This window comes from Amia ocellicauda, chromosome 3 (genome assembly GCF_036373705.1).
Source record: "Amia ocellicauda isolate fAmiCal2 chromosome 3, fAmiCal2.hap1, whole genome shotgun sequence".
Taxonomy (NCBI): Eukaryota; Metazoa; Chordata; class Actinopteri; order Amiiformes; family Amiidae; genus Amia; species Amia ocellicauda.
Genome location: NC_089852.1, coordinates 39,318,951 through 39,345,763, shown reverse-complemented (window position 1 = coordinate 39,345,763; position 26,813 = coordinate 39,318,951). Strand labels below are relative to the sequence as shown.

Genomic DNA, 26,813 nt, shown 5'->3' with positions numbered 1-26,813 from the left:
ATGCTAATAGCAAGTTTAGACGGAGTTCGCTACTTGGGATTTGATCCCTGCACCACAGGAACCGCAGCTAGGCCACTCCAGCACAGTAGCCCAGTACACAGAAAAACCTGGTTTCATAACATGGCTTAACACTGTACTGACTTTTTTGATGAGTGGTTAAGTAATTTGTAATGTTCTCATATAACATTTGAGCCCCGTTTCACTAGCTAAACAGGAATTGCAAGTGTGTCAGACATTGTCCACTTTTACTTTAACCTTGGTCTATTAAGCACAAAGATATATTACAATGTTTGAGCCACATAAACGTAACTGTGCTCAGTATGAGAACAATCAGAAGGGTTTAATAGAAAAACATGTCCGCTTTACTTGAAGTAGCATTGTTTGTGATGGCTGAAATAGGTAAACACGGGAAGCTACATGGGTATAAAATGATGAACCTTAAGGGCATGCAATGGGGTTGTGCAAACTCAAGCCACCAGATGCCTTCTTCACATTGTGAGATATTATTTGTTAGAATGCATTTTTCTATGGGAAATTCCATGCTATCTGGTTTGGTACAAGAAACAGACTTCTTCCCTCTTATCTAGTTCCCTAAATTCCATGGAGGCCCCTGGTAAATCCTGGCTTATCTATGTGTCCAGAGTCCAAAAGATACCTGTCCTCTGATTGGCTCCTTGCCAATCTCCAAAGACCCCACCTCTAAGTTACATCTGTATCACGCACCCTTCTCATGGTGTCATGCTGCCAAAATGTGATTGGTTGAAAGGAAACCTTATAATACTAGGGACAAACAAAAAGCAGTTAGTTCAAGGAGTTCAAGAAGAAGAAGGAGATAATGACAAGAGAAGAGCAAGAGGAAGAGAGAGAGAGAGAGAGACACACCCGCTGCCCGACCAGACTGACCTAAACTGCCCTGTGCCCAGTTTCTTTCTGTAATCCAGCAGAAGCTTAAAATTACTTATTTTCAGTAATATAATTGAATTATGTTAGTTTTCTATTTTTGTCACAAATAAATTATTATTGCACATCTGTGACTTGACCGCATCTTCCCTCTAAAAATAATCTTAAAAGAGAAACCAATTGACCTATGCGTTTTCAGTTCAACTATTTATTTAGATTGACTGAAAAACCAAGCATATGAAATTCTCTTACAACATACTGCATACTGAAGGAGTGTGTTAGAATGTCTTACACAAGTAGTATGTTAGTTTATTAAATTTAGTAAGTTTCTATCCTAACTATCCACTTCTGTCGTATCGCGAGATTACCCATAAGAACTACAAATGGTCTTGGACTATACTTTTTTGTTTTTTTCATGTAAAAAAAAAAAAACTTCTTATATAAGCAATATGCTTCTGTAAGTAAAAGCACAGATGAAATAGAAAAAAAAGTATCTATTGTAAAGCTTTTATTTTTTAACCAGTATTTCTTTTATTCATGTGGAAGAAACCATAAATTGAGAAATTTAAATATTTACCCCTTTGGCCGAATAAGAGGTATCTTTCTGCATGGCCAATGCCATCAAATTGAAGGGTTTGTTTTAAGCTTTAAGAAGCAGATTTTTGAAAAATGCTAAAGTGTGTGAGATATATCTCGCACAGTAAGTGCTGCCTGGTAACACTAGGATGACACAGACATCCATATATGTTGGCATGGCATCACATGTAGATATGAAATGAAGCAGCACAAAAAAACATTAATAAATTATATTCACATAAAATACACAAGATGCTCTTCCTTATTTAAAGAAACAGTCAGAAACATAACATTTTTACTACACTGGACTAAGGACGCTTCACCAATCTTACTTCTCTTAGGAGAACTAGAATAATTGTACATATTATATATTTAAAGCCTCCATTTTACAACTATCAAAATGTATTATGTTCTTTGGTGATGGAATGTTTTATAGAACATTTCTTATAACACAAAATTGCAAAGTATACATTACCTTAATCAATACAAACACAGTGTAAGTTATAATTAGCATTTAAATTAAATCAATATAAGACTTTTAGAAGAATTAATCTGCATCCTTTTACCCACGGTAGGAAGTGGTTAAAAGCAACAGTAACAATAAAGCAAAGATAAACCAACTTAATACTGACCATGACAGCAAACCAAAGCAGAGCTTATTATTTTGCAAAAGCAACTGCAGAGCATATTTAAAAAAAGATAAAAGACATAGTATACCACAAAGTTCATTTAATTAATGAAAACCCACTGCTGTTCCAATGCTCAAAGCTAAAAAACAGGTGATTTACGCAGCATGTCACCTTTGAGAAGCCAAAACAAAACCATGGTGCACTGGGGAGACTTGCTTTTCACACATCAAGAAGTACACCAAATTCCAGACGAAAGATAATTACTTCCTCAACCCACAGGAAGGGCAAGGTCAAAGTGCAGCTCCCTCACCGTGCTCAGTGTTTTCGTGCTCGGTGTCGGTGAGCGTCAGGTTGGAGTTGGCTCTGCTCGACAGGCATGAACTTCGCCCCGATTTGGTGTTCCGCCCCCAGAGCCTGACGGCGTGTTCTGGAGACATGATGCCGTCCGTCTCGGTGTCGGCGTCGGAGCCGGCGCTGATGGAGTAACCGCGGTGAGGCAGGCCTATGTCCGTGCGGTAACCCGTCCCGTGGTTGGGTGGAGCCTCGCCAAAGCCCAGGTCTCTGAGCGAGAAGTCGGCGCCTGCAAAACATGCAAAGCAAAGCAACAGAAAAATATAAGCAGGCTATGAAACTCGGTTTACGAGGCATACATTTTCATTGCTGTCTTCGCGTTGTTAACATTTAAATTTGACATTTGCATACTACTAGAAAACAACAGGGAATATTCCAGTGGAAGTAAAGTGCAGCATCAATGCTTCTGAAACACTTATCTGACAGTCTATGGAATATCATTTGAAATTTAATGTGACATTGAGTTTCACTTGTTAATAAAATTAATACATTTTTTCTTTTGTCGTTACATATTAGCCAGCTTTCCTAAAAGTATCCCTGCATATTTGACATCACACAAAATACAGAGTTACCATTTATAACACAGTGAAACGTTTGAGTAACTTTGAAATATTATTTCTGTAGGCCACACTCATTTCTATGCATTTGGAGTTCACTGAAATAACTACATAATTTAGCTCTTGTGAGAAAAAAAAGAGAAAGAAAGGATAAAGGAATCGCGCCTCGGAGCGATCTAGCTCTGTATTCACACCACTTTATATTTTATATCTTCTCATTTTAGACCCTTGCTCTGTGCAGTAGTATGTTTTGTTGTACACTAGGGAAATAATGCAGAGGCACCGCACCACAGCGGTGCAGTATTGTTTTTCTTTCCTAATAATTTTGATTTGTTTTCCTATTATACATATTATTGATATAAATCAGGGGTTCCCGATGTCTGGTGATGGAGGACCAATTTCTGAAGGTTGTATCGGATGGGGGGGCCGCAGTAGAAAATTAACCACCAATGCAAACTAAATATGTCCCAAATCATACCTTTTTATTTCCTATACATTTCTGTTAGGGAACATTTATGAACTGTAATTGTTTTTTTTTATTATTTTCCTCCAAGTTACATGTGCAATTTGTAACAGAAAATGTTCTGAAAGTGTACAAATATAGTAAAGGTTCAGAAAAGGAGTGGTTGAAGGTTGGCTTTGGGGGGCCGCACCAAACATCCTTGAGGGCCGCATTTGGCCCCGGGCCGGACTTTGGGAACCCCAGATATAAATAATTGAATAAATAATCCAGACAGTTTAAAATTATTATTATCATTATACTGACCTTGTAACCTATATATTTGTATTATTAGTCACTAAGAGACAACTTCTGCTGCAGCTCCAACTCCACCTTTTCCAACCTTTGCTTTACTGGAAGAGGATCTTGATTTCTGTATGTTTATTTTCTATTCATCAAATTAATTTACATAAACATTTGTTTAACATAAAATCACACTACCCTCAGTGTGACATACAATTCAAGGTGCTTCAATTAATCCACCAGGGCAACTGTGATGAGTCCTGCTGAGTAGAGGGAGATGTGTGTCAAGGACTCTTTTGTTGCACCTCTGCTTCTTCCAACAAAAGTTGTATTAAGATGTCTTGCCAAAAGAGAAGCAGTATATTGTATACAAAACGTGTAGCAACACAAAGCCGTGTAAAATGTGCGCCCCATCAGAGACTTCAATTGCTTCAGTACTTCTGGTTTTCAGATTCAGCTTCACAAGTTAGTTCATGACGTATTTGAGAAGCTGCTGGCCATGGACAAAAGAAGGGTGGAAAGTGTATACCAAAACAAAATCCCTCTCTCCCTCCCTCTCTATATTTATATATATATAAATGTAATTTTAATTTCCTCTTCTGATTAATACTTTTTGATTAATCGCAGGCACATTTTTCTCCTTGGCCTTACAATTTAACCTTGCATTTAGGCTTCCTCAAGTGATTTCTGAGTCAGAGGTAATTTTCATAATCCCTCCTGCCGACTCGCTCTCCTTCTGTTCTAACAGCATCAGCATTATCGGGCAACTCATACGCACACACAACAACCGCAACCCTCCCGATCTTCTCTGTTTAACAGGGCTGGAGAGATCTCATAAATAATGAAAAATGACTGCCACAATTAACAGAAAATCTAATTTCTTTTCAAAGAATGTCATGAAATGCATCGATTTTCATACTGGATGCTCAGCGTGCCCTTTTAAGCAGAGGGAACTGAAGACGGTCAATACCGGGAGCCAATAAACACATAAACTCCTTCTCCCTCAGACCTATTTGAGCCAAACTGGCTGCATTTGTGTTTATTTATTGGCAATTACATTGTGGATTAACCTATTTATTGCTGACTTACAGGATTTATCAGGGCAGCCTTTAGCGCTGTTTTACTTGGATGCTACCCACCGCACAGTGACACAACCTCAACCCTAGCAAATGGTGTCTGCTCAGATTGCTGGCATCACTGCTGGGCGTTTAAGCCTTTAAAGACTTCGCTAATCTATGACTACAGCAACCTGGCTGTTCTCATTGCTTCTACCCAGTCTTTCCAAACACCACTGGCTAATGAGCGCTGGGAACTGCAGTTGTTTTGTAATTGTCATGCTGGGAGACTTTGAAAGCAGTCAACAAATCTCAACAAATGTTGGGATGACATTTTTGGAAGGCTAATGTGAAAACCGTTATTGTTCACAGTTAATGCATACCACTAATTCAAGTCAGTTTGACCTTATTTTCAGCATCTGCTTAACCATACCCCAAGGAGAATTACAGGAAAAATAGTCATAAGAAGCACCTTCAGTAGGTTGTGGTGACCAATATTTAACCTATTTCAGATCAGATTTATAACAATTTTTCATAACTGTATTATGTCTGGCTTTTTCATTTTGTTTGCTACATTCTTTATGTGTACACTGCTGTGACAGGCATACTTAATGCCATAAAAATGATAATTTAAATAGCACCACTCAGGGAAGGTTGCAATTTACTGAAAGAATGGTAAATCCCTAGTTGAACCTGGCACTTGGCAGGTATTTAAAATGTTAATATGGGGCCCTGAAATAACATACTAATTGTACATAAATCTGTTCACAAGTAGGTTAATGCAATATTTCTCATGCAAACATAAATTAAGTCTCTGTAAAATAACTTAAAAGTTAAAATGAAACAGAAGACCACTTCAGGGCAGGTAACAAGTACAGATTCGCCTCAATGTTAAAACAACATCATGTGATTTTGAAGGAATATCTTGACGCCCTTACCTTGCCTGCAGAACTCATCGGCCTCTTGGTGCACCATGTCTTTGACGCGGTTCCCGTAGGCCAGGCGTGAGTCCTGGTCGAAGGCCTTGAGTGTCTCGCTGGAGCTGTAGGACTTGGGGTGGAGTTTGCTCTCCTCGCTGTCGGCGGAGGAGCTGGTGTACCGGCGCTCCGCATCCCGCCTCGCAGTCAGTGACCTGTAAGGCTTTCGTTCCTTCACATCCATGGCTGCCTCTTCTCTTTCTTCAACTTTAAAAGTTGGCGGTAGGGGGAAATTAGTCCCAAAAATTCTATACAGCAAGAAAAAGAAAAAAAAATGTTTTCACTTAATAGCTTTTTCTGGCATTGAAAAATAATGCTGTGTCAAGTAATTTAACATCTGCAGCTTCCTATGGAAATACCGGAGCTAATAAAAAAAAATGCTTTGGACTACAAACAAGATTTTCCATTCCATTGCATTTGGCAGTGTCCTAGAGATCAGGTTTGTGCAATGATCCAAAAAGAAATTGATATCAATGATTGGTATCTTTACTAACTGGAACAGACAACAACACTGAAATAATTACCAAAAGATTCAAAATAAAACAAAAATGGGGAGTTCATGGTAACAGTAACTAACAGTTAAAGGCCATGAAATGGTTAACAGAAGAACCCAGTACAGTTCATCACAAAAACGGACAAGTGGGCCTATAAATTGAGACCAAAACCTGTTCGGGATAATGAGTCCTCATGGTTTATTTGGTGTGATAAGGAAGACGACAGGACCCACTTAGACAGCAGCTTAAAAGACCAGTAATGTAAACACTACTTCAACCACACAGCTTGGGAGAGCCTCTGTAGGCTCTTCTCCAAAAGAAGATAAACAGGCCATCAGATGTGTTAGAGAATAAAAACAAGGGTTTTTGTAACTTTAAATGCACCCTTTGACAGTTTCCATTACAGACATGACCCTGGCTAAGCTATTTATAGCCTCTCATTCTCCACCCGACTGGCTATTTACTCCCATCTGTCTGTATATCTATGAGTGCTACGGGTTCAGGGGGTTAGTAACTTTCATTTAACATGGAAGATACAGTCCAGTTCCTTTTCCTTTGTTCAGCAATATTTAATGTTCTATCCCATGACTACTTGAAATAGAAACACACACACACACACACACACAGAAACTTTCCTACCAGAATAATATGTTTAATTACTCAGGATGTGAATAATGCTTTTTTCTTTAGTTCTGCCACTTGTAATTGGAAATATTGAAGGAGACCATATGGGAAAAATATATGAGCAAATAGCTAAATATTTACTGTTATACTTGCAAATAGTGTGAGCTACAGAAATGTGCACAGAATGTAAACCATTACGAGCAATATGCATTTTTTTCACGCAAACTACAAATAATTTATTCTGTACTCTCTTGAAAACCCAAGCAGCTGCTGCTGAAGAGCTTTTTAAGATTCAATAGCAATTTGAATAGCTTGAACAGAGATAGACAAAGAAAGCAAATGTAGCTACACACACACACACACATCACAGCATTCCACATCTCTGAAATTGCATCAGAACAAGTTGTATTTCAAGTTTAAACCAGCAGGTATTCATGTTTTATACATACATGCATACTCCAACTGTAACTTTGAGAAATGGAAAATAGGGAAAGCCCATTTCATGAATCTAGAACAAGATAAAAAAAGGGTAAAGAAAACAATCATACAAATAATAAGTAAGATGTTTAAGTTAAAATGATAGCTGTGTTTATCTTTTGAGTTTTCTCATCAAGAATGTTCTTCTGATAAGGGCTGGATTATTGGAAATGCCACCATATATTTTCATAATGGTTCACAAGGGCCAATTTCACTCGAAGCAGGCATGCTGCACTGGATTAAGGTCTTTCAACAGCCAATATTTGTGAATAGCTTGTTTATAGCTAATGAACAAAGCACACATGGACCAGATCATATTTGATTTAAAATATGAAAAGATAATACTTGGTTTCTTTTCCACATACGATACAGCCAAAAAACAAATCCCCCAACCTTAGAAAGCACTGAAATAAAACAACTTGCTTGTGTTTTTTTCAGAAATACTGGCCTTAGTAATCCACACATTAGTCCATTTAAATGAAAAAAATGAGCTAAATCAGAAAACATATGACATTCTGCTACAAAAGAAGAATGAAATGTCGATATATAAATGTCTCTCTAGTCCCACGCAGTCGTGACACTATTTATAATCAATTAATCATAAACTGTCACACCTTGTTAAAGGAGACTGCCTGTCTATGGCTGGTATAACATATTGTTTATTACATAATATTATGTATTGTTTAATATTATAATTAATGTGCAATGCAAGTATTAGTCCTATACCAACAGTGGTTTGATGTCTGTGATTTTAAATAAAGTAGTACAGTCATGTTCAGAGGGTAACTGGTAGAAATCCTTAGGGGATGTGAAAGGTCTAAAGAAATCAATATTAGGTGCAGGCCTGGAGGTAACCTGGTAAAGGCCTGTGCAGAAAACCACTTTGGCAATTTAAAGCTACAGTGACTCAACAGCTGTACTTTTATCACTGAAGCCATTGGTTGACATATAAAACGAAGTACTGTAAAACGGAGCGCGATCTAGAAATAGAATACAAAGTTTTTTCTTAAATCCTTCCGAAAATGTCCTAAAATAATCCAACGTAATCCTTTTAATTTCTATACGAAATGTTCCTTACATGACAGTATCTCCAAATTACACAGCAGATTTCTGCAGCATTCAAATTGATGAATTAACAGACATCTGTCCTTTTGTTCCACATCGTCTGCCAGGATTAGTGAGAATCCAGAATTTATGGCATTTACTAGTTGTGTTTTCAAAAATCTGCAGTGAAGACAAAGAAACGGGGCTCGAAGAGATGCTGGGATTAACTGCAAGAAAGCACGGCAGTGGACTTGGTTTACCCATAAGGGTTATGATTACGGGCATCCCTCACAAATATTGTGTTTGAGCTGTATAGGAATGCTGAGCATGCCAAAGCTTTATTACTGGACCTTTAATGTAGGAGCCTTTATTAAAAAATTGTATTATAAAAAGATAAGTGCATAATCTGAATCTGTACAGAAACTACTAGCGTTACACACTTGTGATCGTTTAGATGAACATACATATTCCCGGAACTTGTGTATCAAGATCCAAACAGTAAAGGCAACAACACAAGACAGGAACTGGATTAATTGTTTTTTTTTTATAGTGCAGTCAACCCCAGCCAACAAATTAACAAAAAAGCCAAGTCCTTTCCTTGCAGCCTGTCACATGGTCAGTGTGCCACTGAAGTGGCTTACAGTGTGTCAATGTAGATTTATGAACTTGATTAGCTGTTCAGTCATTGTTTTCTCTAAGGCTTAGTGGAGGCAAAGGCGGATTTTCCTCAGAGATTGTAGCTTCTGAATCAGATAGACTATTCCTTATTCACACATCTTCAGCTTAATAAAAGGTTTGCATGGAAACACAAACATAGTGGAACACAATACTAAGATGGGTCATTTTCCCCTTGTCCAATAATGTGCCTATTGAAGAAAGAAAGAAAACAATCTGTTATCAAATGATAACTTCCACCTTTTTATTGTTTTTATAAGATCTAGATCTTCTGTATAATACAGGAATTATCTGCAATCTTTTTTGTGTACGGCTCATTCATCCACTAAAATTGAAAATACAATTCAGTTCTGATAAAAGATAGGACTCTGCTCACAAGAAGAGAATGGGCGGTGGGGGGCGATACAGATAAATGGATGCCTGGAATTTGCGATCTGCTGTTAAAGAGTGTGTTCAGATGCAGTGTGATTCTAAATTAAACTTCTCGCTAAAGGGGATTTCTGTTGAAACTCTCCCTTCGGTAGATCTCTCAGAACCAGAATTAGTAAAGTGCACATTTGGAACAAATGGTAAACCAAGGATAACTATATCTAGTCCACCACATGTAAAAAAAATAAAAGGAGCATTAGTATCACAAAGACGCTTTTGTTGGGTATGGGGGTAACCATTTGTCCACATCGACAGCTGAAAAGATGCCAGTGATTAATGACTTGCAGCCCTCAATACAAGAAAACCTCCACCACCAACAAAAACAGCTTTTCTCTTTTGGACAGAAAGTGTACTTCAGCTTTGTTGGAGTAATTTAGAGAGTCTTGCTTCCAGGTTACTAATTTTCTACCTTTTGCCAAAGAGATTTCAATCCCATGCAAATTCCATCGGAGGCAAAAGGCAGCTTTATGCGTAGGTGCATTGTTTTAGTCACAAAGGAATGAGCTGCATTGAAACATCGACATCTCCTTAGCATATTCTTTATTCCTCTTTAATTGGTTGGTATGCCTAGATCTCCATCTTCGAGGCCATGGGAACCACGGGACAAGCTCTTCAGAGAAGGAACAGGCAATATAAACATTTTGACAACTGACATTCGATGCAAATAATGTAATTTGCTATTAAATACATGTCACCTAATCTAAATGCCTTTCAGGTCCGGCATAGGGTAGAGATTAGAGCCTTCTATTTTAGGTATTAATTTCTTATCAGTCTACCTTCCTTTAAAGCTGTAATCAAATGCCATCGCCCTATCTAGATGATCTACCTAATGCAGTTATATCTGTGAAAAGCAAAAGAAAGAGATACTAATACTTCTTGCGCAGCACCCACTTGATGAAACAAACACCAACTAAATAAAGGAATGAAATAAACTGGGCAAGCGTAAACTGCAATAACGTTTTTGTTTACACCAGGCAGATTTATCTTGTTAACGTCGCCATTGGATGCCTTTTGTGTCCTTGCATCATTGACACTAAGAAGGCACACAAGACACATTTCGACTGGACACCGCTTCCTTTAATGGCGCGCTCTATAAGTATGAAACACCACTTTGTTTGAAATCAAGCAGAAAATAAAGAATTACAAGTGAAAAAGAAGGACTCTAAGCGTTTATCACACACTACATTCCCATATAAGCCTGTTTAATATCTCTACCCGCAAAACCTCTCTGTCACAAAGCAGGGTGTAATCCAGTTATTTATTTATAAATCTCCTCATAATCAAGAGAACATCAACTATGTGTGACAGTCCCAAGGGAATGAGAGTTACTGTATATCCACATGAAAAAGAGAGTGAAGTAAGGCAGAATAATGCTAGCTCCCCTCAACATAAACGCCAGACAACTTAAAGGTGGAATGAATTCAAACAGACCTGCTTAATACTAGTAATTATAAACAGGTGATTGATACCTCAGTCCACTGCATGAAATCTATTTTAGGTTTTTCATGCAAATAATTTTAATTATATGTTCAACTGCAAAACATCATGGTTACCATTCCACAGTTAATTTTAGACTTCAATGTCACAAAGCCTCCAGTCCTGCTTGAATTCTTCAACTGAACCAGGAGATTAACAGTGGTGTCTGCTTTGCCTTGCTTCAGGTGCAAGAATAAAGCAAATTGTGACCTCAATGTCAAAGTGGTGTGCAAAAATGTGCAAGGCAGCAGAAAGAACAGGAAACCTACTTTTTCCGCCATGATTAGTGGAATGTGTCAGGTATAGGCAAATGTCAAATATCAGCATTTTAAATTTTAGATGAATACAGGGTCATGTTAATTCTATAATGATATTCAAGATAAATGTGTTAACAAAAAACAACCCCTTTAAAAATAGAAAACACACAAACACACAGGTTCTTGAGTAAAAACTATGAGTCTGATTATATCCAAAGAATGTTTCTATTATAACCTTTCAAAGTTAGTCATTTAGTAAACTATTCAACCTGGTTGGGGGGGGGGGTAACATTTGTATTAGTAGAAAGGAAGCAATATGTTTGTTTTTTTGGTTTGTTTGTTTGTTATTGTTTGTTTGTAGTACAATATATAACAAAAGCAAACACGTCACTATAATTTGTACACAGACACAATACAGCACTGTAAATAAACAGTTCTGAAGGATATTCATTTTAGACTAGGAAAGCAATCTATACTCTTCATATTGTTTATGTGAACCCACCGAAAAAAGGGCAACAATCTCTCTCTCGGGTAATTCCTTTTGTTTTATAATCTCTCTGGGTCCTTGTCAGAATCCCTAGAGACCTGATCTAACCCATTTCAAATCTAATGCCACGATCTTGCATTACAGATAGATTGATGACATTTCACAAACTTTAAGAGCAGCCATAACGACATAATGAGAAATATAGAATGATTATTAATATTTAAAAGAGAAAAACAATTTTGTATATGGACTACAATACTGTAAAATGCTAGAATTCAATGCTTTAATAATTTACCCTGAGCATTTTCATTCAATTTCTTGAGTACATTGGAGCTAAACCAAATGCATGATTTCAAGAGACTTTTCATATTCCTCTCAGCACACCAGCCTTCACTCGGAGAAAATTGGTTATAATAAAAAAGCAGAGCGAGAAATAGAGAGAAAGTATAAAATGAGGAGAGGGATAAATCTGAGACACCATTAAATACATTTCATTGAATATATATATATATATATATATATATATATATACACACACACTCACCTAAAGGATTATTAGGAACACCATACTAATACTGTGTTTGACCCCCATTCGCCTTCAGAACTGCCTTAATTCTACGTGGCATTGATTCAACAAGGTGCTGAAAGCATTCTTTAGAAATGTTGGCCCATATTGATAGGATAGCATCTTGCAGTTGATGGAGATTTGTGGGATGCACATCCAGGGCACGAAGCTCCCGTTCCACCACATCCCAAAGATGCTCTATTGGGTTGAGATCTGGTGACTGTGGGGACCAGTTTAGTACAGTGAACTCATTGTCATGTTCAAGAAACCAATTTGAAATGATTCGACCTTTGTGACATGGTGCATTATCCTGCTGGAAGTAGCCATCAGAGGATGGGTACATGGTGGTCATAAAGGGATGGACATGGTCAGAAACAATGCTCAGGTAGGCCGTGGCATTTAAATGATGCCCAATTGGCACTAAGGGGCCTAAAGTGTGCCAAGAAAACATCCCCCACACCATTACACCACCACCACCAGCCTGCACAGTGGTAACAAGGCATGATGGATCCATGTTCTCATTCTGTTTACGCCAAATTCTGACTCTACCATCTGAATGTCTCAACAGAAATCGAGACTCATCAGACCAGGCAACATTTTTCCAGTCTTCAACTGTCCAATTTTGGTGAGCTTGTGCAAATTGTAGCCTCTTTTTCCTATTTGTAGTGGAGATGAGTGGTACCCGGTGGGGTCTTCTGCTGTTGTAGCCCATCCGCCTCAAGGTTGTACATGTTGTGGCTTCACAAATGCTTTGCTGCATACCTCGGTTGTAACGAGTGGTTATTTCAGTCAAAGTTGCTCTTCTATCAGCTTGAATCAGTCGGCCCATTCTCCTCTGACCTCTAGCATCAACAAGGCATTTTCGCCCACAGGACTGCCGCATACTGGATGTTTTTCCCTTTTCACACCATTCTTTGTAAACCCTAGAAATGGTTGTGCGTGAAAATCCCAGTAACTGAGCAGATTGTGAAATACTCAGACCGGCCCGTCTGGCACCAACAACCATGCCACGCTCAAAATTGCTTAAATCACCTTTCTTTCCCATTCAGACATTCAGTTTGGAGTTCAGGAGATTGTCTTGACCAGGACCACACCCCTAAATGCATTGAAGCAACTGCCATGTGATTGGTTGTTTAGATAATTGCATTAATGAGAAATTGAACAGGTGTTCTTAATAATCCTTTAGGTGAGTGTATATAGGCTGCAATAAGTTTCCAGTCAAAAAGAAGAAATAATAATTTTACTGTTTAAGAGACAAGGCATTAATGAGGATAGAAAGCAGTGATAAAGTATTGCTGTTAGCAATACTGCTGTTAGCTTTCAGAGCATGCTGAAGCATATATAGAAATTGATTCAGCCTTTTTTTGAGGGAATTGTATCTAGGATCTCATCTGAGTGTCTGCGTTTCATACAAAACTACAGTACTAGTCTTTTTATGCAAAGTCAAAAAGCCATTATCTGTATAGATTTCATACTAATGAGTAACAAAGTGAAACGCAATCAAAAATGTTCTGGTTTGCAGACCTTTCAACTGGGTCTAATTGGGTGGAAAACAACATAAAGAAATCCTGCATTCCATCCCTCAGCATTTAATCTAAAATCCATTTAGCAGTACTGGACCTTTCCAGCCGCAAACACTTATTCCTTTGATTAACTCCACTTCATACAAAGAGGGAAGATAAACTCTCTCTTTTTGTATTATGGATTTTTAATCAGGCTGAGCGCATTCTTATTTTTGTTCATCTGTAATGAAGCAAGATAGCACTTAAAGGCTGCAACTTTAAACATGCATCAATTTAACTAATTCAAAAAAAATCTTATTTTCTTCTGCATTTCATTCTCAAGGACATCCTGATATTGGTGTAATAAGTACAAGAGGGTATGTCTTTGAGAAATGATTTCAGGTAATACCAAGGTAGCCCTGTGGATGCATGTTAATGTATTCAGTTTATTTTTAATTTGTTTAATAATTAATATGTAAAGTAAAGGTTTAATCACACAAGGTTTAAAGGCTGAGCTACTGAAATCTGCTACCAAATTCTTACTTATCAAGATGGGTCTGAGCTGAATGCCCCAAGTCATTTGTGCTCCCTCTGTCGGTCACTTGTCAGTACAATTTAAATAAATAATACAGCAGATGCAAATTGACTATATTATTATTCATAAAACATAATTTAAAAACTCGACAAGATTACAGTATTCCCTGATCAAAAAAAATCAAAACCAAAGCTAGAAATATGTTATATATCATGATGGATAACAACACACAGTAAACAACATTAGATTGTTTTAGTGAAGTAATATAAAAGAACTTTGGATATTTTGCAGTCTGATATACCTGATTTCCTTTTCTGAACAATGGGGGTACTATTCGGTTGTATTTTTAATTTAGTTTATTAGAAGTGATACTGTTGCTTTTCTGGCAGGAAAAAAAAGAGCCATTTTTCTACCTTGACACGGGCTTAAATGTGGCTACTACAATCCTTAGTATTAAGAGGCTTGCTGACTGAAGTACAAAACAAACAGTTACAATTCTCCTGAGTAGACCACATCTGCAGACAATGTAGTAGGCTACAGCTGTTAAAGCTCTCCGCAATGCATGTGTCTGTCAAATAAAATAAAATAAATATACTAAATGTTTCTATAAGAAGCTTAGAAATATCCTGCGGAGGTCAGAAGCAAACACATGTGCCAAGAAAATGAATCGCTTTATGTCAAAGCAGTATTCATGTTTGGAAATCCCATTTTTCCCATCGTCGTTGTTGTTGTTTTGTGCACCACACCTTAAAGGACAATGCTTCTAATTCTAAATTAATACTGACCTTGCTTCCGGCAGTATCTTCGGCTTGTAGGCAGTTTTTCTTGTCTGAATGTTGCTAGCCTGTTTGCTAACAGGACTCAAGAGGCTCATGTTTATCAAGCAACATTCACGTTTGATTAATTACAGCACAGTTCCCCACTAATTTCCTCTGTTCCAGGAAGTTGTAGGATGCTACAAAACTCAAATTTTGCTAAAAGTTTTAAATATTGCTTCCATAAATTAGTATTATTACTTACTGTATTTTTAAGTCACTAAAAGCCTCAGCCCGAGGCTCATGTATTTTCACATTTGTGATTACTCTTATGTGGGAGGATGAGATCTTTCTCATTAAAAATAACTAGAGGACAAGGTGAAAGACTCTGGCTGCTCAGTAAATTGAGTCTTTCTGGGTCTTTCACACCAAATAAAAGCAATTAAGCTGCCGTGCCCAGCACAGAAGGCATTATAGACAAGGTTTTGGCAGTAATGAGTCTATCTGTAATCCCCTGTAATGCCCTCCATGTAAGGCTATAATTATGATCTATTGCCAGAAGAAATGTGAAGTTTTCTCAATTTTACTTTAAATTTTATTATGTTTTGTCTTCATTATCTCATTTTTTATTTTGATCAGGGGCGGAAGGTCATTGATAAGTTGTACAGCTCTGTAAATAATTAAGTGACCACTGCAAAATTATTAGTTTCTCTGGTTTTACTATTTATAGGTATGTGTTTGGGTAACATTAACATATTTATTTTATTCTATAAACTACTGACAACATTTCTCCCAAATTCCAAATACAAATATGAATGGAATGACTGCCATAAATGTAGAGATGCTGATTCAAGAAAAATCTGTAGTGGTCTCAATTTTTTTAAAGAGCTGCATTTGCATGATACGAACCCATTTGAGAGGAAAATGTTTTTTAGTATGGGTCTTGGCTAATAAATTGAACGTTTTCTAAAAAATACATACATATGCTTGTTTTCCTTTGGATACATTTTGAAGATTATCCGGCACTTTTTTGAGCATGAAAAAAACATGTGTAGATTGCATAGTTTTCTCTCTATTGCGAGCTACCTCCTAGGATACTTACTAGTAAAAACATAAGGAGATCCCTCAACAGGTGTGTGAGCCAGTGCTACAGACATCTATTAAAACAGGAGAGTAGTCCTGCTGTGAGGCACTTTCAGGGTTTTTCGGTTTAGGAAAACTTAAATTCCAGGCTCAGTTCTGAAAGCTCGCCATACATCTTCGACACACCCACCCATACACTCGCCTGAGCACACAATGGCTCAGACAATAAAGGAATTCCAAAGCATGACCAGAATTATGTCACTTCTGGATTCTAAGAGTAGTTAAAGCAGCAGGCACTACTCCGTTCTTTTGGAAATCATTCATATATCTCCCTTCAACAGAAAAGCCTTCAATCGCCAAATAAAGGTATGTTTTCTAAAAAAGATAAAGGGGGGTGAACACTCTTGAGGGGAGCCTGAATAGCTTGCTTACTGAATCTTAATTCACAAGCTCCAGGAGTCTAGCGCTACGCACAGCCAACATCCACCTCCTTCCGGGATCAAAAAGGATTCCAGCTACACATAAAACAGAATCCGTAAAAGCTTTAAAGCAAACAAAAGTAGCCTGAGACCAGCGCTGCACCTCCCTCCCTGCTAATCACTCTGTGCGATTCAAGGTAAAAGCTGACGCATAGAAAAAAGAAGATAATATTTTTTTGTGAAGCCACCAGTAAAAAATGGGACAAAGACACACAATAACTCACTCCCTGCTCTGTTGTAATGTGCAGTCTTGACCTTGACAGGGCTTAGAAAAATGCTAACGGTGGTATGGCATGGAGAGAGATATATAAACGGAGGGGGAGCATGTAGAGTACAGCTGAAATAAATAAATGTGGAAGTAGCATTCAAAGTTGGAGGAATAAGAATACATTTTGGCTGTGAAAACAACCCAGACTGCCACCAGACCTGAAATAAATACTCACTTGGCTCACTTGGTTTGAATTCCTACGAGACATAGAGAACACAAAACAACCCCCCCAAAAACGAGAAAAAAAAAAAGGAATCCGGACTGTGTTTCAGCTTCTAGGTATTTGTTTTAAAAATGCAACACCACAGATAGACGGACAGGTCAGAGGAAATGTCACGATTACTCATTAGGGTGTGATTACTGCTTATTACCCACCCCTAGCAAGACCTCGATCTGATTTATAGCGCAAGCCGAGGGTGAAACCAATCCTAATACCGGCTAAGAAATAATCAACTAGCAATAATCCCCTATGCCGGAGAACTGTCGTGGCAGCCCTACATTTCTAACCTCTGACACGTCGATTTAATTCAGTACTGCTGGAACAGAAAGAGGCTCACTCGCAATCGCCATGATAACTCGCAATGAGATTACTACACTCCTGACAGCAACCATCTTCTCGCTTGCCATGGGAAAGGGGACAAAGTGGCATATTCCCTCCACTGCAGAATGTTATGCATGTATACATTTATCGCACTGTATTTATTTAATTTAATCCTGCGCACACGCAACTGCAGGCACCATTAACAAATCATAAAACACAATCTACTTCACTTGCCTGGCTAGGGGGAAACATTAAACTCCCAGGTTGTTTATTTTCTCTATGTTCACATTATGGCATCATTTGTTTTGTATGTATTTTCAAGTCAAGGCCATGCCCTGTTATTGTGAAGAAAACCGATGCTTGATATAGGCAAGTGTAATAATTTTCACAAGATTTCATCAGGATCATATACCTCTCTCAAAGGGAAAAGGTAACCATGAACCCATAGGAGTGCAGGCAGCAGCTGAAAGCACTGAATATCGAACGGATCCTTGCCCCCAAAATTAAACCTCTAAAACACATCTGTATGTATACTACTCTCAACTACAGTTACTGTAGTAGAAATACACTCATATAGTAAAGTTGTTCCAGTTCTAGCCTTACAAAATAAATATGTATATCTATGTTGACCTATTGTTGATTCAGTTTAGTTTGATGAATCCTCTAGGTGTGTTCCAATACATGAGTTTCTATCTATGCTTTAATTTACTCGTGTTTAATAACAATTTCTATTTGACAAACATGCTCAACACCCATTCAGAGTAATCTAAGCACCAAGCACAACCTCATTAATATTACAGACATAAGGTCCTTGAATTCAAAGTATTTTAATCCACATGGATATTAATATAAGCTTTCTTTAGGATTACACAAGGTTTAAGCAATGTTTTTGTATTGTTATTGTCTTTAACACATCTTATGAAGAGTTTTCAACAAGCATATTAATTCACCATGATACACCATTGAGTACTCCTTTGCAGCAACACACAAAGTTACAATTGTGAGAAAAGTTAGGAGAGAGACGGCTATTACTATCTCAGATGTGATTGCCATACTTATGAAATAACCAGCTTCCTTTTCACTAGGCACTAAATTGCACAGAGGAAAATATCTGTTTTGACAGAACTCAAACATTCACTGCAAATTAATTCAGGTTAAATAAACTCTGCTTCTAAACTGTGACAGTCATTACTAATAATTGGTAGTGACCTGTGTAATAACTACAGTCAGCCCATAGGTCAATAGCTTTACATTAAGGTCACAGTTAGAAATAAATCTATAGAGCTACAGCTGGCAAGTTTTACTAGTTCACAGATTAAAACTAACAAGAATACAACTTGCAACTCTAGAGGTTGAATATATTATTGCTTAAATCTGAATTTCTGTCTTTTAAAGGCTTAACGTTCTTCTACAGTGTTATAATTATACCTTTCCATGACTGGAACCTTCATTCTCATTCTCTAATTAACCTAATTAAAAAAACACCATACGGACATCAGTCTGACAGGTGATGGAGCAGCATTTTTAAACATATTAAAACGATTCTTTGTACTGAACACAGCATTTTCCTCTGTGAAAGCTAATGGATTCTGGTATGAATGCTTAGATCTATCTTTCCATTGACAGCATCAATTTCCAGATGTAATTCAAGTGAACTGCAGTTTTCCTAATTTAGACCATAAGTATATTTTTTATGCCCCTGCAGGATAAAGGATCTTGCATGTTAAAGTATCTTGTTTCATGAGGATAGAACTTCAGAGGTTTACTTTGTATTTGTAATTCAAATTGATTGACTAATCCATCTGATTTCCTTGTCAGGTTCATGAGCGTCTCCACTCCCATCTGTTATAGTTCCTGTGGTCTTTTGTAAACCAGATCTGTTGGTGTCATTCATTTTCGTATCCAACAGGTGTGCCGATGACTAAAAAAACAGCTGGAAATTATTAGTGACTTGTCTTTAGTTCCACAGGAGCATGGAGTTGATGAGGACAGTGCCTGAAAGAACCCCTCTCATCAAACAGGCATACAGGGTGGTCTCGCCCAGGTTTCACGCCAATACACAAGAGGCCCTATTTGCTTGGCCAGTTGTCAACGTGTTAATCTAAACAATCAGCAGCTGAAAGCTTCAATAGAATATTCATGCATGTTAAAATAGATGCAATTTGTGTATTTATTTTTTTATTTATAATTCTGCTAGGAGATGGTGTAGTTAACATTAATCTACTAAAACATTTTTTGTAATGTACACACCCTTTACAAAAACAATAGATGTGAAAATGTTCCACATAGACTTAAAAATAAATCAGTTGATATATACATACATATATACACACACACACACACAGACACACACACACACACAGACAGGTGTCACACAGGTGACAATTAAATTGGTGCTTGCTGAGCACTTTGTTTTCCTTTTTCTTTTTTTTTTTTACCTGCGTCTCTTGTTTTGCATTTTAAAAAGACATCAGTCTCAGCAGTCTCTGATTAAAGGCATGTGTGGATCAAACATTTAACGTTTTTTCCAGGAATCCTTGGATAAAAGACATTCTTTAGCTAAAGGCCTTTTACACTCGTGGATTTATGATGTTCTTAGCAACAAATTGCTTTGCAGCAATTCCATACTCTCCTCCACACTGCACACACTATGTCAGTGAACCAAGTCCTGCAATTCAGGCACATCAGCAATTGTATAGTCTGCTGTTTTTAAATGATGTCTCCTAGCCAGGAACAGACTTCAGGGAGTCGGTAGCCCCACTTAGATGGAACAAGAATGCTGGTAGATCCAAGAGTATCGGGAAATTAATTAGAATTCCATCACAATAGGGGTCTGCAGACTTCAGGGCAGCTTCTCGTGTGCTACAATTAATTTACTTCCAAGGGGAATTGTTCTATGATGGGTATGGACTCAAAAGAACTTATGATCCGACTCAGACACGGCAACTACAGAGCTATAGTCTTCCCTCATCAAATTAAATCCCAATTGTCAAGTTCATTGATAATACATCATACTGTAAATTGTCCTGAAATTTCCATTGTTATATACGAATCAGAAGCTGATAATTTTCCCCTCTTCCATTCCTGGGAGAAACTATTTGTATTCATTGTTTCCTACATGTTGGACTCCATTGTTTAGTATCTTTCCTGACACAGAACTAGAAGTGCAGCTGAAAACTGAGATGACTATCATATATTGGCATTGAGTTAATGTCTTATGAATGCGGATCAACTAGATTATCTTGTAAAATCTGTATGGATTGTTATATTTAAGTATATATGCACAAGTACGCCTATGTTATTCCAACCCCATTATTGTAATAGATGTGTGACAGCATTACAAAGATTGATAAGGAGTCTGTTGAGTGAAAACAAGCAGTGCATTAAGTGGCAAAGCCTGAAAAACAACTATTGCCTGATCTGAAATCTTGCACATCTTGACAGATATGACACAAAGGTTGCAAAATATGTGTAAAGACAGTATTGATACTGCCTACAAAAAGTTGCAGATGAAAGCACACTGAAGTTTCACTCAAAATCACTTCTCAGTAAGGCTTCCATTTCTAATCTTTGGTGAAGTTTTAACGCAAGCCTTTGAACTAGAGTAACTTTTTCATGCAAATCCAATCAAGAGCCATCAATCTCCAGAAACAGCTTTATTAGAAAATGTCATATAACAAAATGAGATATCTACTTTTAAAATATATTTCCAAAAAATAATTACCCAGATAATATTTTATAACTTACACAAAACGATTTATTAGAAATTATTTGTTTTAAAAGGCTGCTTTTTGGTCTTTTTGAAATACATATTTAGGTTTTTGGAACTTTGCATATGTAGATCATTCAATAAACCAATGTATCACTCTTACAGATTTAAAAGGATTCTCAACTGAGCTCAATCCTACACATCACAACATCAATAGTCTTTATATTTATGCTCACTTTCTGTTCAAGTCTCACAGGAGATTAATAAATTACACTTTGATGACATCTCCAGTGTTTCTTATTCAGTTTATATCATTCTTTCTCTACATGGAAAAAACATTCATGAATTTGGCAATATTCATTCTGTTGCCCAAGCAGTGCATACCTTCCAGGACTTTATGATAATCTTTTATGATAGTTTTGCAGCTAATGATGGTCTTCCGTGCTCTTTAGTTATGCAAACAGAATGCATAACTAAGTAGCAGCAGGATATTAGATATCTTAGATATAAGATTATAGCAGATATAAGACTATGGTAGCATATGAATTACATTGGCATTTATTAAGGAATGAAATATGCATCATTGAAAGTTATAGTGTGGCATCAGGTTGTCAAATAAAATTTCCCCAACTGATTGTTTATACACTGACAAAATGATAAATGGCAAGACTGTCAAATTGATTCATGGTAATGATAAAATTAGTACAGAATAATCAAAGCATCTTCTGAAATTGTGCATAAATACAACTCTCAGTTAACTGCATATCTTCTGTATTAGAGATTTTCTGCAAATGTGCATTGTAATATATCCATAGCAACTATATGCCCAGTAAAATAATCAAAACCAAAAGCAGAAAGATACAGATTTATTTTTCAAATCATCTTCTGTAAATCCATATGCCACACAGACGGATCTTCCCGAATTGCATTGCCCTTTAAAATATCTCCTAAGTCAAAGTAAACCCATTACCAGACATTTGCCACAGTCCTATATGGAAAGGAAAGACAAAAAGGTCTGGCAGGAGCGGCAAATGCTATTAAGTTTTTACAAATGGTTTCCGATGCCACACAACACAATCAAGTCTGCTGTACAATCTATTTAAAGTGCACACTTCATTTCAATACAACACATGTCCCTAAATAAATAAATAAATAAATAAATAAATAAATAAATAGTGTGAGATCTTACCAGCACATAAACAGAACATTGAAATAAGGCTACTCTTCCCCCTTGCACAGACCTGCTTTCTCATTGCTAATAGTATAGGATGTCAGACTCATGTAAACTGTTTGTATGTTTTATGATTATTCTTTTTTTTTTTTATTTACATCATGCTTGCATCATCAAATATGAGCAATATTTACCATGAAGCAGCATCAGTGACAGCTGCAGTGATGCTGTGGGATCGGAGTTTGTGTCGGTCCCAGAGAGACACAAACAGGCAGAAAGACATTCTTCCCTTCGCAGTGTAATAAATTACACTGAATTAACACAGCTTGCCCGCCACAAAACACCACAGAAACCTCCATCCTAGTCTTGTTTTCCTGCTGCTTAATGTATCTATTAACCAAACTGACACACAGTAAACAGTTCTTAGCTTAGCGGTAAATCCTACAACTAATGAATTTCGGAGTCCCGGTCCAGATTTAGGGGACATGAAGTTCTGTATAAAGAGACAGGAATTCTGGGAAATCTAAATCCCAGGTTGGATATCATATCATATTTGATCAACTGTTTAGCAACGAACTCACATACACAGATGGAAAAGAAAGATCCTTTCCATTATTTCATGTGAAAATCCATGTTTATGTATTGTATGTATTACAATTTTAATTTAGCACTGGTTTAATATAGTATGCCAGGATCTATTTTAATAATGGAAATAGTGGCTGATATTAAATTCAGAGGGAACTAAATCTAACTACTACAGTAATCCCATCTGCCCCCTTCCCTGAATGGGATAAACTGTGCCTCTTATTACCACTACAAAACATAATAAAAACCAGACTGAAAAGATGTTTGCGGAACATTCAGTTTATAGGGTTAAGGAGGGAGGAAGTAATATCCCAGTGTTTAAATTACAAAAAAAATAATAATAATATTAAGTCTACATTTTCATATCTGTACTGCTGTGAGAAAAAAAATAATGTGCGCTACAGCTGCTGGTAATTTCCTGTGAAATCGGTCTCCCTGGCTATTAAAAACACTGCGCGGCCACTTGTTGTCTTCAGAGTAAGCAGAGAAAGCTGGAAGAGGCAGCGCAGCACAGGGCACAGGGTAAGAGTGCCAGTGTGCACAGAGTGAAGTACAGTGCACAGCTTGTTAACCCAACCATTTCAGGACCAAGGATAGTTCAGATCAACAACAACCTTTAAAGGAACCCTGCCTTTAATTCTGGAGTTATGATACTGGTGTGCAAACTGCAGGTCTGAGCTTCATACATATATTCATCATCATCAATCATCATCATCATCTTCAATCATTTTTGATCCACTGCCTCCCCAAGATTATCATTTTTATTGTCATGCATAGCAAATACAAATACAATTTCTGCTTAGGCAATGTATATAAGGTGCCTTTTAACTGGAAAATGGTGCCAGAACAAAAATACCAGCCTATAGTAGTATCCCTTGATATCTTTAATACCCAGAGCTAATTTGTCACATCCACACAGAAACTGGATTTAAGAAAATGTAACATCTTATGTGACATATATGTATAAACACACCAATGCTATCGGCTTTGGTAGCTCCATGAAAAAGACAGCTTGTATGGAAACAAGCACATGATTTACAGTGTGAACTAAATAAAGCCTATATATTCACACAATGCTGCACAATGTGAGAATTTGAAGAAAACACGTTAATTAGTCAGTTAAGAGCAAAATGTCTACAGTAACCCAACAGAAATAGACGGGATGCTCAATTAAATTCAGGCAGCTATGTCTTAATTGTACCGGGAAACAAGTTAATTTACATACAGCATCTTTCAACATATAGCATCTTTTCAAGCACGCCATTTCATTAAGTGGTGGGAGGGAAGGCCGGCTCTTTTGCGTCGATACTTTGTGTTCTTGGACGGTTGTCAACAGTGATGAAAAGACAGTTTGAAAGATTGAGAGTGATTGGAGTTTCAAGGAGCTGCCTCTCGCTGTACTTTGCATTAATCAGCTCTTTCGGTGTTATCCTTAAAAGACCTTCAGTACTGTACGCTCTTCTGACATACTGTGTGGGAATTCATTTTCGGAAAAATCCTAACAGTACCTTGCATTAGAAACCAGCCTGCATGCCAGAAACAAGATGTAACAGCTACTTATACAGGTTACATGGTTGAACACGACTCCCGTTTCCTTTCACTATGCAGTTATAATGAAGGCACCAAGTGGAATTCCTCGAGAGGGTCTTGCTTCTTCTTCCTGTTGTATTATACTGTAGACTGCATATTTCTGTAACATACATGAGTTGCACAGAATCTCTGAGGGATTCATTCCACGAGATTCCTAATAACTAATAAGATCAGTTCAAATGTAAATTGCATGAAACAAAATCCATACAGATGGGAGGCTCTCCAAAGAAAAGCACAACAGAAATATATTAAGAAATATGAACAAAAAGAGGTCCAAAAAGAGGATGCTATAGAAGTATAGACATTCTACCCCATTAAAAAGATACTCAAGAATCTTGGTGTGCAGTTTTATCTTCAAATCACTCGCACACAACCTTAGATTTGATGAAGGCATTATTTATCTGGCAAGGACAAAAACATACAAAGAAGAAAAGGGGGGCAATAAGGAACCATTTTAAAAATTGCTTGGGAAAAAATATCCCTGAACAAACATTTCTTAACTGACAAAAGATAAATTGGACCACAACGTTTCTCCTTCGCCCCGGCGCAGTTCCAGATGGAAGACTGTTATTTTACAGTGCCCTGCTAATGGTGCAGGATGCAATGCTGGTAACCTGAGAGTCCCTCGGGGTCTGCTTATCCGCCGCTCGGCAATCAAGCCCCGGCTCTTTCAGCTGCTGAACAGCCCAGCAACGCGAAGACACCGGAAGGAAGGAGCAGCAGCCGCGCGGGGAGGGGAAATTAACCACAAGCCATGGAAAAACAGGCAGTGTTAAAACCCAACGCTGTGTTTAACACATCGAGCATGTGCTTAGCGGTTTTTTATCAGGGTAAGCTACTGCTTTCTACTGAGATCCTACATATTGCTGAACTACAGCATTGAAGATGATGGACAAAACCCCAAAATGACATAAATGGGCCTCGTTTCTCTGCCAGAGCAGCTCTCTAAGAGCGAGGAACAGGCATTTGCAGCAACAGTGATTAAAGGAGAAGGTATTGGATAACTGCCACACAACAAAAAATTACTAGCTATTGGACATGGCAGTACTTTACTTCCAATGCGTGAGATAGTTACCAGTTTAACGTTTACTGTAAGACTCATGGCAACCCCAGTCACACCTGTCTTTTTAACTGTTAAATGGTTGGTCAAGATTAAGAGAGAAAATACAGCATACAAAAAATAAACAATATCTTTCACACATACTGTTCTATATAAATTACATATTTTACATTTATTCTATATGTAACTGTCATCCATCTTTGCTTGTTCATGTTCAATGGATGTCTTCAACTTGCAGCAAGGTTGCAGAGAAGGTGCCATTGATGTATTTTCATTCTTACAAATGCCTGCCCCTGTCATTTCTCAGCAGGGATGCATGGAAGAAATTAAGACTCATTAAAGCACATTAAACAGAATAACTGGCTGCAGAAGCACACATTCTACTAATTATGTATAAGAAAGAAACTGTGTCAAATTCAATAAAGGAGGCTGCAGTAGTTCACCATGTTGACTACAGCCTCGCCCCCCGTGCATTACAGGATATTTACAGACCTCTTCTCACAACGGAAGTGAATTGGGGCCTCCAGCTGAAGAAGGGCTTAAGAAATCATACACAAGGACAGGCAGCATAAAGGAACAGCGGCCATACATTCAAGAATCGGCAAATCACGAATCGGCCTGTAATTTAATCTTGTAAATTAAATACATTATTTTGGGGAATTGGGCAACTGGTGATTTAGCTTCCCCTGCATCTCAAGCCTCCAAGTCTCCCATCACCAGTATGGTAAAAGGGAAGTGGAAATATATATCACACATCAGTCAGAAATCCTTTTGGACTGTCCTACTGCTAAGTGATCTAGATAAAATCCCAGTTTATAATTAATAACAGCATCCAGTCCAAAGGGAAGAAAACTGTATACTTCAAAGTAGAATGGGTTTTTTTTAAAGACAAAAACAAACTAGTTTAATTATATTCATTGAAGTAATCTGAATACATTATTACATGACTATAGTCGGTCATTTACAGTACCTGTTCCCCCCTACACATTTAAACATCTAAATCACTGCAGTAGTCTCTACTGCAGGATTTCCTTGACTTTTCAGAATCGGTAAAGAAAATGTCAAATTGCTGTGTATGAGCTACTACCCAGCAAATTGTACATGATTAATTAAAGCTACCACCCTCTGGCTGTATCAAGATTCAATTTCATTAACTTGGTGGACAGAAATATAGTTCCATAAAAATGCACACATAAATAAAAAAAATACACGTTATTAAA

The 26,813-nt window shown here is 37.4% G+C and overlaps 1 protein-coding gene across 2 annotated transcripts in view; it reads right to left on the bottom strand.

The window, feature by feature from the left end:
- Window positions 1-26,813, bottom strand: part of tenm4 (teneurin transmembrane protein 4) — a 193,336-nt gene that overhangs the window by 132,399 nt on the left and 34,124 nt on the right. For both annotated transcript variants that reach the window (XM_066699386.1, XM_066699387.1), the window contains exons 2-3: window positions 5,749-6,035; window positions 2,416-2,685 (exon numbers count right to left, since the gene is read on the bottom strand). In XM_066699386.1, coding sequence (XP_066555483.1) covers window positions 2,416-2,685; window positions 5,749-6,035 — 557 coding nt within the window. The remainder of the gene's footprint in view (window positions 1-2,415; window positions 2,686-5,748; window positions 6,036-26,813) is intronic.